Below are 15,563 nucleotides of genomic sequence, written 5' to 3'. Positions count from 1 at the left end.
TCGTGCCAAAATTACAGCAGGAGACCAGTAATAACCCAATGGAATTTCAGGGCACACATGTACTGCCTTTCGCATGTTCACATTTTACAATCAATTAACAACTGTGACCATGACTTTACTTCAAAAGTAGCAACCAAATTGCACTTATCCATAAATAGTAATGGAGATAAATTAGTTAATCTGCTTTTATCAATGTTTCTTTGAGTCATGCATGTTGAACAGCGGCACTGAGAACACCCTGCATTTCTTCAAATCGTGACATGAGATCTTTTGCATTCACCTGGACAGATAAATGGTTAAACATCACATCCTAAGATTGATACTTCTAACAATGTAGCACTCTTAGTTTATACTTATCCTTATAGTTTTCAATCCCATCCCCAACCTGGCATTTAACGGGCTTTTTAATGGCTCCCATAGCTCACTGGCCTGATGTAAATGAGGCTGCTATTTCAAAATCGCATCTGCCCCCTCATTGTGGGTACAAACAACTGATTGCTCTGCTCAATTAGTTGGTCACTCAAAAATCAATTCAATTCAAATGTGCAGAAAAATTAGTAATACTTTCTATTGTTTACTGTAGGTTGAAGATGTTGGAGAATGAGGTTGTAGGTGGGGAACAGGCCAAAAACACAGAGCTAAAGGAGAAACGGAAACGACGGAAGAAGTATGCTGATGAACGAAAGAATCAACTTGCAGAAGCACTGAAGCACACAGACAGAGACGATCCTGCTATCTTGATCAATGTGTATGAATCTATTCAGGATGAAGTTCGAGCAAAAAGCAAGAATATAGAAAACCTGCAGAGAAAGGTCCTGCTTTTTCTTTGTAGTTCCCTCTTACGCTTTCAATTTTCATGGAGACTTGCTTAAATGATAGCATCACTGATTCATAAAATGTTGAAAATCAACAAGTGTTGAAAACTCACTCTCAGAACAAGCCATATGAGTAAAACGTTTTCATCTAGGCAAGGAAACAGTTGTGCTTTTACAGTATTAAAAGCTTTTCTAGCCTGTGAATTTCACAGAACACTCATTCCTCGCTGTGCGCTCACCTTGCTGACCCTGTCAAGTTTCACTGTGGCTGTTAAAGCCAGAATGTTAAGTTAAATTTAATTGCCTCTTAACAGCTGGATGCAGATGCTGACCCCTACCCCCGTCAGAAGGGGGTTGGTGTCATTAAAATTCCTCCCATGGAGTTGTATAATTTACGGTAATAATGTTACTCTGTGATGTAATTGACAAACTAACAAATGCTACTTTATTAGCAGTGAAACCCTTCCCCATTTCCTATGGGCACAATTTCTCATAGAAACATCCTCAATCCCAAAACCAAGGATTGAACCACTAGATCTTCACAGGTTTTGTGTAAACATTGCCATTTTGCATACAGAAAGATTCCACAATGAAATGATTTTGCTGATGTGGCTTGAGGAAGAAATGCTGACCAGGATACCAAGAGAAATTTATGCTCTTTTAAACAGTACCTTAGGATCTTTTATATTCACTTGAACAAGAAGGGTCTCGGTTTAACATGTCATCTGAAAGATGGCTTTTGAAGTCATGAATTGAAGAAATCCCATTACAAAGCATATTCTCTTTTTACTCTAATGGACCTGTCACTCAGCTATCTGTCCCTTTCTATCGCTTCTCGGCCTTTTGGCTAAGATCAAGTGTAGTATGGTCGGCAGCCCATGGTCGGCCGCACTTGGTTGAGGTCATTAGGTTACACTGAAGCTTCATATGTTTCATATGAAGCAATTTTTTAAAGCGGCATCTCGACCTTTTGGCTAACATGCAAATGAGCTCAAGTCTTGGAGGAGGAACCTCCCCCTTCTCCAATCAGCTTGGCTCATGTAGATCGGGCCCAGGACAGGGTGGTTTGGTCGCTCGCCCTGTCTTGTCAGCCTGGATCGGAAATGTCTCAACTTGTTGAGACTCTGAATTGGATTTGATTTGATTGAATTGGAAAAGTATTTTTTAAAAATCTGTCCCTTTCTCATTTCTTAATCTATTTCCACCATCCACATTTCTCTTGATTACTGTTTCTCCTGAATTAAAGGGTTAATTTGAGCTCGGTGTTATACTCCACAATGTTCATTTCAACAAACATGTTCTGACCTTCCCATGCAAGGAGCAAAATATGGATGAGATGGAATTGGAGAAAAAGAGAGTAAATTTTCAGATTACCAGAAACCCAAACCTGTTTAGATAGAACTTACATTGGGCCATAACATCCTTGGAGTGGCAATCAACATCGGATTGCCACTCTGTGCCCACTTATCTACATGGATGTCAGGGATCGTAGAGGGGATCAGAGGTAGTGGGGTTGGTGGCACTTCAAGGGTGGGGGCAGGGACAAGTGCAGGGGATAGGTCCTCGGGTACCTCAGAGAGTGGAACTTCAATGGGGGGTGATTGTAGCGGACTTCAGGTGGGGGGCTAAAGGTCAGGAGTGGGGAGATCGGAGTTAGTCGGACCATAGTGGGGTGTTGGAGGCTGAGGGTGGAGGGGGTGTTGGGTCAGAAGGAGTCAGGCAGGGCCTGCAGGGGTAGGACCAGTCAGATTGGGAGGAATCCCATGGGGAGTCAGAGTATGAGTAATACCTCAGGAAAGGGGGAGGTGTTAATCAGGCTACGGGTTTGAGGGGTTCTGGGTTTTTACAATAGTTGCCCAGAAGTTAGAAGAGGTTTTAATTCTGGGTAACATAGCCGAAACCAGCCAAAGTTTATGATTTAAATTGCATTTTCAGATGGTTCCCAGCGCAGGGCAATTTCCCAGTGGACATTTGCACTTCTAGGCAATTGCCATGCAAACCCTTACCTGGGAAGTTCCTCAGCACATCTTTGGGGTACCCCCCAAATCCAGTGCTGGGAAGCTCAGACGTTCTGGCCTATTGTTTATGCGCCACACAAACCTCCTCCTACCTTATTTTATCTCATCCTATCGACATATCCTTCAATTCCTTTCTTCCTAATTTACTTACCTAGTTTCTTTTTAAATGCAACTACATATTATTAACTTCCATATTTGCATCACAGTTTGAGTCGAAGGTTTTCCCTTGAATTCCTTACTGGATTTATTAGTGACTATCTTATACTTATGGACCACAAACAGATTTGTTTGTTAATCTGTTTATCATTTATCTTGCTTAAGCTCAAAGTTGCAGAGATAGAAATCTCTGATCTCCAGTCTGAATTTGAATTTGAGCGTATCGACTATCTGTCCACTATAAGGAAGCAGGAACGGGAAAACATTCTGCTGCAGCAAGTCCTGGAAAGAATCCAGCCATTAATCCGACGTGAGTGCAACTACAGTAATATTGACAAAATAAAGCGGGAAAGTGTTTGGGATGAAGAAAGTGGTTGCTGGAAATTACCAGAAACAGTTCTTCAGAAGATTACTCTTCCTTCTGGTAAGTGATAGTAGACATCTTTAGCTAGAGAACTTTTCTCTTTCTACTGCTCACTCTAAAACATGCCAATATCTCTAGAGAAAATGTTGTGAAGCACTTTTCAATGTTTCTATGTATGTACATGTTTCTGATAAAATCTCATCTGAAGTGAAGGTCTTGGGACTTTCAAAGGCAACAACATCATTTATGTAGCACCCTTAAATGCACTTCATGGGAACATTATTAAACAGAATTTGACGCTGAACTACATAAAGAGCATTAGGACAGGAACAAGGTAGGTTTTAAGGAGCACCTTAAAAGGGAACAGAGGGGCAGAAAAATTTTAGGAGAGATTCCAGAGCTTAAAGCTTAGGTGTCTGAAGGCAAAGCCACCAATGATGGAATAATTAAAATTGAGCATGTGCAAGAGGACAGAACTGAAGGAGCACAGATATTTTGGAGAGCTGTAGGGCAGGAGGAGGTTACAGAGAAAAGATGGAACAAAACTGCAATTATTTGAAAACAAGAAGAAGAGCTTTAAAATCAAGTATTTGCCAGAAGGGCAGGCAATGAAGGTTAGCAAGCATCGCGGTGAGGGGACAACAGTGCAAAGTTGGATAGGGGCAAGAGTATCTATTGAGCAGACTAGACAAACATGATCTAATCTGTAGTTAAAAATTGCAGTTGATTTGCTTGTGCTGAATGACAATATCACCCAACATAGTCGTCACTTTCCACTCTTGGATAGATAAAAAAAAGCTCACCAGTTTGAAAATAGGTATACACATTTATCCTTACTTTTTCCTCTGTCATTACTTATTTCTGCCTTGTTGCTACATTTGATCTTTTCTAGCCTGCTGCATCTGTTAACTGCCTCATAGAACATAGAACATAACAGCACAGTACAGGCCCTTCGGCCCTCGATGTTGCGCCGACCAGTGAAACCAATCTAAAGCCCATCTAACCTACACTATTCCAATATCATCCATATGTTTATCCAATGGCCATTTAAATGCCCTTAATGTTGGCGAGTCCACTACTGCTGCAGGCAGGGCATTCCACACCCTTACTACTCTCTGAGTAAAGAACCTACCTCTGACATCTGTCCTATATCTATCACCCCTCAATTTAAAGTATGTCCCCTCGTGCTAGCTATCACCATCCGAGGAAAAAGGCTCTCACTATCCACCCTATCTAATCCTCTGATCATCTTGTATGCCTCTATTAAGTCACCTCTTGACCTTCTCTCTAACAAAAACAACCTCAAGTCTCTCAGCCTTTCCTCATAAGACCTTCCCACCATACCAGGCAACATCCTAGTAAATCTCCTCTGCACCCTTTCCAATGCTTCCACATCCTTCCTATAATGCGGTGACCAGAACTGTACACAATACTCCAAGTGCGGCCGCACCAGAGTTTTGTACAGCTGCAACATGACCTCCTGGCTCCGAAACTCGATCCCTCTACCAATAAAAGCTAACACTCCGTATGCCTTCTTAACAACCTTATCAACCTGGGTGCCAACTTTCAGGGATCTATGCACATGGACACCGAGATCTCTCTGTTCATCCACACTACCAAGTATCTTACCATTAGCTCAGTACTCTATAATCCTGTTACTCCTTCCAAAGTGAATCACCTCACACTTTTCCGCATTGAACTCCATTTGCCACCTCTCAGCCCAGCACTGCAGCTTATCTATGTCCCTCTGTAACCTGCAACAACCTGCTGCACTGTCCACAACTCCACCGTCTTTAGTGTCATCCGCAAATTTACTAACCCATCCTTCTGTGCCCTCATTCAGGTCATTTATAAAAATGACAAACAGCAGTGGCCCCAAAACAGATCCTTGCGGTACACCACTAGTAACTGAATTCCAGGATGAACATTTCCCATCAACCACCACCCTCTGTCTTCTTACAGCTAGCCAATTTCTGATCCAAACCCCAGAATCACCCTCAATCCCATGCCTCCGTATCTTCTGCAATAGCTTACCGTGGGGAACCTTATCAAAGCCTTTACTGAAATCCATATACACCACATCAACTGCTTTACCCTCATCCACCTCTTTGGTCACCTTCTCAAAGAACTCAATAAGGTTTGTGAGGCACGACCTACCCTTCACAAAACCATGTTGACTATCCCTAATCAAATTATTCCTTTCTAGATGATTATAAATCCTATCTCTTATAATCCTTTCCAAAACTTTTCCCACAACAGAAGTAAGGCTCACTGGTCTATAATTACCAGAGTTGTCTCTACTCCCCTTCTTGAACAAGGGGACAACATTTGCTATCCTCCAGTCTTCTGGCACTATTCCTGTAGACAATGATGACATAAAGATCAAAGCCAAAGGCTCTGCAATCTCCTCCCTCACCTCCCAGAGAATCCTGGGATAAATATAGCCTCTCACTTAATCACTCTTTATTTAAGAGATATGGGACAGAGTTTTCTGGCTGTTCTTCCCGTTGGGATCTTACGGACTTGTTGACAGCGAACCCCCATCACGGGTTTCCTGGCAGCGGGTAGTGCCAGCAATAGTAGGCCACCGCTGCTGACACAAAACATGATGCGGGACTGCATGGAATATCCGCCCATGGTTTATTCTTTTTTGGAGTTCTGTCCTGGTTTTTGTCAGTGAAATACAAATCCAAATATTTCAAGAACAAATTCTGTTTGTAATCAGTGGCTGCGGCAAACAACCAAAATAAATCGCTCAAAGGGCACATTAATAAACAGTAGATGCAACCCTCTGCAACCTGAGAATTTTAAAATTCTAGTAATGTTTTAAATATATAACTGACAATTGTATTTCCCGACAAGAAATCCCTTCCTCTGTGTAGAAAGTAGTTATTTTGTTTGTTGTTTTGCTAATGATGACATCATGGGGTATGGAGGATGAGGGGGGGTGGGAGGGGAGGCGGTGGTCAGCAGCAAGGCCATGCTGTGGCTCTCAGTGGATCCCTCTTCCCAATGCTGAGTCCCTTGATCAATCACTGAGTAGCTTTGATCAAGGGAATTCCCTGGAAGCCCACATGCAACCCCAACATGATTTTCTTTTTGGGCCTCTAGCAGGGCAACTTCCCCACCACTATCTGTGCCAGCAAGATGAGGCCCTTAAGTGAGCATCGATTTCCCACTTAAGGACCCCAGTTGGCAGCAGGACAGGATGGCCATCCATCCACAAGCCTTCCAGCCACAGACTTAATCGGGGCAGAGGCAGGAAGGTAACGGAGTCCCCACCTGCCACCCTCCTGCCTGGTTAAATGCCACTCCACCGCCAACCTGCCTCAGGAGAGGATATCAAATCCCATCCCATTAAAGGCAGCGTCTGACTGACTCTTTTATAACTGTCTAAGAGCAGTTGTTTCTTTCAAAGTCAATTTTACCAATGGCTGCTTCTTCTTGAGCATTTCAAGATTTGCCATTGTTATTACATAGTTCATTGGTTCTGTGAATGGACGTGGAAGATGTAGGGGGCTTGGAAGGGGCATGGAAAATATAAAGGGTATGGAGGGGCCTGGGACATGAGGGAGCACTTGGAATAGAAGGGGACATGAAGGGACTCTGGGGAGATATGAGGTTATGTGAAGTTAGTGGAATGAGTTGTTCAGGAGGGACTAGAGGGCTTACAACCTATAATTGGGCTGAAGTTCCAGAGAACTCAAGGTGAGATACAGGACTGGATTTTCACTAATGAAACTACACTAAGATTTAGAACTTGTTATGGATTCTGGGACAGTTTTAAACATTGTGCAATTCAAGAATTATATGGATGATTATTCCTTGTGCTCTTCTGTATCTAATTATAATTATTGTGAGAAGTGTTAACAGAAGTAAACAGAAGTTTTTAAACCAGGGTAAACAACTCTTGCAGCAGAAGATAAAGCCCAGTGAGCTTGCACTGACTCTTCAAAGCAGCACTTTACCCAGGCCCACCCCACATAACCCCATGCATTTAGCATGGCCAATTTACCTAACCTGCACATCTTTGGACTGTGGGAGGAAACCAGAGCACCCACAGGAAACCCATGCAGACAAAGAACAAAGAAAATTACAGCACAGGAACAGGCCCTTCGGCCCTCCAAGCCTGCACCAACCATACTGCCTGACTTAACTAAAACCTCCTACGCTTCCGGGGACCATATCCCTCTATTCCCATCTCATTCATGTACTTGTCAAGACGCCCCTTAAAAGTCACTACTGTATCCGCTTCCACTCCCTCCCCCGGCAACGAGTTCCAGGCACCCACCACTCTCTGTGTAAAAAATCTACCTCGTACATCTCTTTTAAAACTTCCCCCTCGCACCTTAAACCTATGCCCTCTAGTAATTGACTCTTCCACCCTGGGAAAAAGCTTCTGACTATCCACTCTGTCCATGCCTCACATAATCTTGTAGACTTCTATCAGGTCTCCCCTCAACCTCCGTCGCTCCAGTGAGAACAAACCAAGTTTCTCCAACCTCTCCTCATAGCTAATGCCCTCCATACCAGGCAACATCCTGGTAAATCTTTTCTGTACCCTCTCCAAAGCCTCCACATATGCAAACTCCACACAGACAGTCACCCAAAGCTCAAATCGAACCTGGGTCCCTGACTCTGTGAGGCAGCAGTGCTAACCACTGAGCCACTGTGCCACCCTGATTGTAAGAAGATGCACAAAACACCACTGCCATATTTGCTGGTGGATCAGAAGTTGAAATGAAATAAGTTGGTTGGAATAGAATATAGTTCTTTGTGCTGTACAAGCTATATCTTTTAACAATTTGGTTTTATTTCCAGCTGGCTCTAGTTTAGCACCGACTAAGCAAGGGATGAGAGTCTCTACTAATGAAATTGCAGACTGCTCGATGGTAAGCGTGACACATAAATTCATTCAAACTTTATACAGACTATCAGAAATGCATTGTTCAACTCAACTGAGATTAACTTGAGAACCATAGAATCCATAGAAGGAGGCCATTAGGCCCATCATGTCTGCACCAACTCTCCGAAAGAGCATTCCACCCTGGCCCTCCCCTCTGCCCTATCTCTGTAAACCCGCTAATGCACCTAATCTTCACATCTTTGGACAATAAGGGGCAATTTAGCATGGCCAATCCTGCACAGTTTTTGAACTGTGGGAGGAAACAGGAGCACCCAGAGAAAACCCACACAGACACGGGGAGAATGTGCAAATTTCACACAGTCACCCAAGGCTGGAATAGAACCCAGTCCCTGGCACTGTGAGGCAGCCATGCTAACTACTGTGCTGCCCATATAATAATTCAAAATACTTTGCTTGAACATTTATAATATTGAAGCGGAAGTGTATGTTTAGATTGTACAAACTAATTTGAGAAGCAAGTTGCAGCATATGGTATTTAGGCCTGGGGCTGGAAAGTGCCACACAAATGCTACACAAATGCCAGGCAATTAACACCTCTAATGGAAAGCTTAACACCCACCCCTGACTCCATTGCCCCACCTCCAAGGGACTCGCCTCTTTTTAACGCCTTTCTGCCACCTACAGCAGTGTGATGGAATACTCTCCACTTACTTGCATGTGTGGAGCTCCAACAGTATTCAAGGAGCTCAGCATCATCAAGGACAAAAGCAGCGCATGCGATCATTATCCCATCCAACACCTGAAAAGGTCACTCCCTCCATCACCAGCGTAACTTGGCAATAGTGAGTCCCAACTACAAGATGCATTTCAGCAACTTTCCAAGTCTCCTTTGACAACACTTCCGTAGCAGGTGACCTCCACCATCTAGAAGAATAAGAGCAGCAGGTGCGTGGAATATCACCACCTGCAAGTTTCCCTTCAAATTACGCACCATTCTGATTTGGAAATATATCAGCGTAATAGTCAAAATCTTGGGATTCCCTCCCTAACAGCAATGAGGGAGTGTGTTCACCACATGCACTGCAGTGGTTCAAGAAGGTTACTCATTATAACCTTCTCAAAGGCAGTTAGGGATTGGCAATAAAAGATGCCCTTGCCAGTGACATCCATATCTTGTAAATGGATAAATAATTTATTTTTGTGTGCAGGTTATTTAACAAGGAGGGGTCTTAGAAAATGAACTCTGATTGGAAAACTTTCTAGACTTCTTTCACAAAATACAGATAAAGTAGATTAAACAGGATGGTGGATAAAATGTTAGAGTGTAAGGACTGAGCAGTGTTTGCTTCACTATTTCAGTAGCCTTGGATATTCAGTAGTTCATTCAATAGGCATCTTATGTACACTGTCAGCATTACATAGGTGGAGTACCACACCCAGCTCTGAGTCAGAAAGTTGTGGACTCAAGCACATGTGCAAATTGGCTGCCACATTTCCCACAATATGAAAGGTATTTCACTTCAAAAGTACTTAAGTGGCTGTAAAGTGCTTTAGGATGCCCTGAGGTGATAAAGTATTAGATAAATCAAGTTCTTTCTTTACTAATATGAGAATTAACTGAATCTAGTCAGGTGTTTTGTGCTTTTTGGATGAAAAAAATTAAGTTCTAACAAAACGATTGATCTTGTCGTTCATTGTTTATGTAAATCAAATTTATTCAACGTAACACGTGGGGAAGAACTTTCTACCCCTTTGTTATGTTATTCTAGGATCCTGTTTCACAAGGTATAGATCGTCAGTGTTAAATTCATGAATTACTTTCACCAAATCTGCATAGGAACACCACCCCTCAAGTTCCCCCCAGGCCACTCACCATATTGACTTGAATATATATCACCATTTGTTCATTCTCAATGTGGGAGCACCTTTGGTCTGCATCCCATAACTGAATAATAAAAAAATGACAAATGTAGATTAGGTGACAAGACAAGAACCATGAAGTTCGTAAAAGAGCAGACATGCCAAACATAGCTACACTGATCATGAAAACACAGCCATAATGGTTAGGTCTTGAACAACATTGACAACTAAGAAGTGATTTCACGGTGGTCAACAAAATACATATGTAGACTACTTAAAGGCGATCTGAAGCAGTGAAAAATGGATGTCCATAAATGGGAACAATAGTCTAAGAAATGACCCATGAAGATACCCTTGAGGTGTGTTGCACTGTTGATGCTCAATGTAAATACAAGCTTTGGAAGTTTCACTTGAAAAGTCAAGATTCCCAGTCTGGTGTATATGGGATCTGCAGTTCAGGCTCATTTCGATTCCATCAGTTGCGAAACAATCATTCCAGAAATTGAGATGATATTCCAGTTGTCTTATTTACTATTGAAGAACGATTGACAACATAAATGCACTTTAAAAAATTATGTTCTGTTAAAGAGCTGCCAGGGTTTTATTTCATCAATGTTCTGTTACTTAGAATGAATAAACCCAGAGTTTTCAAACTGAGCTGCAGAACCCCTAGTGACCTCCTAAGAGCGTCGGGGAACCCCTAAAATTCTCATAATGTCAACACCCCTTTTTTGCCACAAAATGAGTACGAACACAGAATAAAATGTAAACAAGTCTTTTCTAGCTATATCTATGCATGAATTAGGAAGAGGCACACAGTCACAAATACATTCGCCAGCTACATGGCCCCCTCACATCTGTTGGTCAAGCCACCTTCCTTTAACTTTAGTCCCTGTTAATAATTAAAAAGTATTCTTATCAAAAAAATACTGAAGTCTTACCCCTTGTCATTTTTAATGGGAGGAATGATGTTGGAAAGCTGAATCTCATGTTGGCCACATACATCTCTCTTTCCTCACACACACCTTTCGCCAATGCCATAGGCAGCCTATCAGCATCCAGTGCTCCTAAAGGTCTTGCTCCGATTGGCCTATTTGGTTATGCTAATTCTTCTTAAACTTTGCGCATTCGAACCAGTGTTTGCCAGTCATGTGGCAGCCACCAGCTTTGCAGACCCCTGGAAATCCTGCACAGACCACTGGGGGTCTGCAAACCCCAGTGTGGGAACCAAATAATCCTAAAGATTGGAGCTACAATTTACTGTTTACATTTTACAATTCTTAGGGGGCTTGACAGGGCTAAGAGTTGTTTCCCCTTGTGAGAAAGTCCAGGACCACAGCGCATTAACTCCGAGTAAGGGGTCACCCATTTAGAGATGAGACAACGATGAGGAGGATTTCTTCTCTCAGATGGTAGTGAATCTGTGGAATTCTTTATCACAGAAAGCTGTAGAGGCTGGGTTGTTAAGTATGTTCAAGGCTGAAGTAGACAGATTTTTAATCAGTAAGGTAATCAAGGGTTATGGAGATAATGTGGGAAAGTAGAGTTGAGGATTACCAGATCAGTCATGATCTCATTGATCAGTGGAGCAGACTCAATGGGCCAAATGGCCTACTTCTGCTCCTATGTCTTATCATCTTACCTAAACACTTAGCTGAATCCTGATTCATGGATTTAAATAGTTATTCCACAGAGAATGTATCATTTTTGCTGTGATAAGGAAGAAATATGTTTTCAAATATTATTACTGATTTATAGGAGGAAGACCGTTACAGGCAAATGCTAAACCGCAGTGATAGTGAAAATATTGCCAACAACTACTTCAGATCAAAGCGTGCCAGTCAAATCCTGAATACAGATCCTGCAAGAAGTCTCTGTAAGTATCATAGCAATTCATAATGAAAGGACAGCATTGGGAACCATTCAAACATTATTCCATGTGAGAGGAAAAATCAGGATTCAGAAGAATTCCTGCCATCTTGAAAAGCACCTTGATGAGAAGCCTTTTGAAAATTACAGAGGATGTTGGCCCTAAATGATATTGTATGTGTCAGGAGCTGATTTAACCTTCAAGCCCAATTGCAGCTCTCAGCACATTACTTTCACACAATATGCTCTGATTGTGGTAATGCTAATGAGAGGAATCTGAATCTAAAAGATGTTAGCTAGCGAGGAATAAGTTTCGATTTGGATGTCATCACCTCACGGCAAATGTGATAACCAATGAGGTGCAGTCACTTTCTCAAACAACATTTAATTTTCTGAGTTGTACAATAAAGAATTTTCTACCTGCCCATGAGAAATTGACTGTCCTGTACAAGAGCACACTATTGAGTCACTGATGGAAGAATTGAACAACTATCTAATCATGATATTGAAATGCACTGCAGAATTTCATAACTGACATTACGGGGGAGATTCTCCTATCCCGCTGCACTAATTTTTTAGCGCAGCAGCTGGAAGAATCGCACGTCAGCCGATTCACGGGATTTCCTCGAGCATTCATGGCCCCTCCCCCCCACCACTGGCCAGGAGTGCTTCATTCCAGCGGGGATTACTATAGCTTCCCACTTTCAGGGAACTAGCGGGACGGGCCTGCTGGAGTGAAGGGGGGCAATCGGGGCCCCCCCCAGGGGGTCGGGCGGCAGGAGGGGTGGTATCCCTTGGGCATGGGCACCCGGGCACTGCCCAAGGGGCAAAGTGCCAATGGCCAGGGAGCACCTTGGCACTGCCCACCAGTCATGGGGCAGTGCCAAGAGGGTGGGGCCTATTGGGGACAGAGCCTAGGGGGAGGGGCTTGCTGGGGTCAGGCCCAGGGGGTGATCGGTGAGAGTTGGGGGGTCCCGCTGCATTGGGATCTGGTTGGAGCTGGAGGGAGGCCAGCGATCAGGGCGGGCCAGGACCGGGGCAGGGGGGTGTGGGGGGGGGGGGGGGGGGGGGGGGGGGGGGTTGGCCGGCAAATGGATGGGGGGGGGCCACCAATTTGGGGGGGCAACAGTGCAGGGGTCCCAGGCTGGCTAGCGATCAAGCTGGTCAGCAAACGAGAGACTGACACTTCGGGGCCACTGCACATGCACAGAGGCCCACAGGTTTCAGCCTCTCCCGTGTGAATAGGCACCACCCCCTCAAATCTAATGACGTTCACCCTGGTGGCTTCTGCATTGCACAGAAGTGGGAGATTCTAGTGTGAACTCCCACTGAAAAAAACAGAGTGAATTACTCCAGTTTTCCCCCCAAATTCTACGCTTAGAATTTTTTTGGGAGAATCGCCCCCTATGTGTTTTTAATTTACTCGGGTTATTACCACTGGCCTTCCTTATTCAGTGGGTTGGAGATTTTATTAGAATAGGGCTGTTGTACCAAGTTACCAAGAATATTAATTTATCACCTCCTGTGGTGGTGCCAAAGACCTGTGAAAGAGACCTGGGTCTGTCAGTTAGATAATGGATCTTGTGGTCTAGTAGTGTTTTGGAGGAATGCCAGAAGCGATTCAGGAACCCTGGAGGTCAGTATTTCTTAAGATCACTGGAATCTGGAATCACTGGAAGAAGTTTGCATGCCCTGGCAACAATGGAGGCAGATCTGGAATCAAGGAGGACTGAAAATGCACTGTAGGGTTTGTGAGCATTGAGAGAGACCATAAAATCTGGGATTGGTGGAATGAGGCCCTGAAGAGAGGGGCACCAGGGTCAGTAAAACTAGCAAGAGGTTTTGGAACATTTGGGGACGCAGTTTTGCAGTATTTAGGGGTTGTAAGCACATGGTCCTAATGGGGGAAAAAAGCATAATCTAGTCACCTTCTGAGGGTGGAGAGTCTAAATTGCACTGATTCCATTTAGACAACCATACCCCCCCCAAACCACTTCAACAGCATTGCTACACATCAGGTTCCATCGCCAACTTGTCTACATCCTCTTTTGTATCCTCGGGTTCCTCTCTCACTGTTTCTTGTCTTTACATTCTTGTCTGAAGGCATTTAATAGTAAACCTTTTCAGGCATACGATAAGACCACATGTCACAGGTGCTGCTAATCACAGGTATTGTTTGACTGTGAAGAATTCAAAGCAGAAAATCAACAATGGTTTTTAATGTGTTTAAATTAGACTATTAGCCATTAAAATGTCCATTTTGCTCAAGAGATGTTTTGGTAAAGCAAACATGGAGCATGTGCTGTACAGGGTTAAAGAAGAAAATGACCATATTTGGGCTGACCAATTAAAAGGAAACAGTTTCCTGTATTAGGTCCAATCCCATACTGATTGATAGTGATTGATATTCATCAATGGAATTACAAAATTAAATACAACTTATCTGAAAGCTTAACTCAAAGTTGTGCACTCAGATCTGGTCAAGTAAATCAAGAACTCCCTTAAAGCAACCTTTCAAGTTGAGGTTGGTGAAATTGATCTGTGTACAAAATTCATGAAGAGTATTGTGGAATCAAGCAAATTATCCTACTTTGTTCTTTTGTTCTCTCCTATAACAGTGCACAACCCCATATCTGTGCATAATGTATCTCTTAACAATGGATCTTCTTCCCATGCTGTCTCCAACCTGAATACAGTGTCTCCAACCCAGCCTCCTGAAATGCCCACACCAAGACCATTCCGCTTGGAATCACTGGAACTTCGTGTGCCCTCTGCCAAAACCAAACGCAAGAAAAGCAAAAGCAATACTTTCATGGACATTGCCTAATGTGCGACTGTTACAATAAATTGTTTTTAAAGGCATTTGTTGTACTCTTCCCTTCCCCTCCTGCTCTTACTGCTCCAAACCCTAACCTTGCCCAAAGGTGGCCCACAACCCTATCTCTCTGCCAGTTGCTCAGAGATGTTTGGGAGAAAAGTAGAGCTATTCTCCCAAAGGCTCTGAGACATAGTGCCTTGTCTCCACTTGACATCTCCCTACAGATGCATGCCTGAGATTGAGAAGTCATAATATTTCTTTGAACATTTAGGGCGGCACGGTAGCACAGTGGTTAGCACTGCTGCTTCACAGCTCCAGGGTCCCGGGTTCGATTCCCGGCTCAGGTCACTGTCTGTGTGGAGTTTGCACATTCTCCTCGTGCCTGCGTGGGTTTCCTCCGGGTGCTCCGGTTTCCTCCCACCATCCAAAGATGTGCGGGTTAGGTTGATTGGCCAGGTTAAAAATTGCCCCTTCGAGTCCTGGGTAAATATGTGGGGGTAGGGCCTGGGTGGGATTGTGGTTGGTGCAGACTCGATGGGCCGAATGGCCTCCTTCTGCACTGTAGGGTTTCTATGTCTAATATTGTGGGAAACCGATGGAGACCTGTCCAATGCAACACATCACCATACTGTCTACTGCTGTAACTTGAATATATATAAAGTAAAATTACAAAAGTCAAACTGCCATACATCACGTTTCATCCCAACAATATCAATTCACCAAACCTTTACTACAACGTGCCAAAGTACTTTGTTCTCTCTTACACTCATTCCTAATCATTAATAATCCTAACCAT

At 43.4% G+C, this 15,563-nt stretch overlaps 1 protein-coding gene and 1 pseudogene across 1 annotated transcript in view; both read left to right on the top strand.

Moving 5' to 3' along the window:
- Positions 1–14,776, top strand: part of kif17 (kinesin family member 17) — a 71,943-nt gene extending 57,167 nt beyond the window's left edge. The window contains exons 12-16 of the mRNA XM_078239717.1: positions 584–812; positions 3,155–3,413; positions 8,175–8,245; positions 11,839–11,956; positions 14,568–14,776. Coding sequence (XP_078095843.1) covers positions 584–812; positions 3,155–3,413; positions 8,175–8,245; positions 11,839–11,956; positions 14,568–14,776 — 886 coding nt within the window. The remainder of the gene's footprint in view (positions 1–583; positions 813–3,154; positions 3,414–8,174; positions 8,246–11,838; positions 11,957–14,567) is intronic.
- On the top strand, positions 1,643–1,848 carry LOC144510290 (U2 spliceosomal RNA; annotated as a pseudogene).
- Positions 14,777–15,563: the final 787 nt, after the last annotated feature.

This window comes from Mustelus asterias, chromosome 22 (assembly GCF_964213995.1).
Source record: "Mustelus asterias chromosome 22, sMusAst1.hap1.1, whole genome shotgun sequence".
NCBI lineage: Eukaryota > Metazoa > Chordata > Chondrichthyes > Carcharhiniformes > Triakidae > Mustelus > Mustelus asterias.
This window is presented reverse-complemented; position numbering and strand designations above follow the sequence as displayed.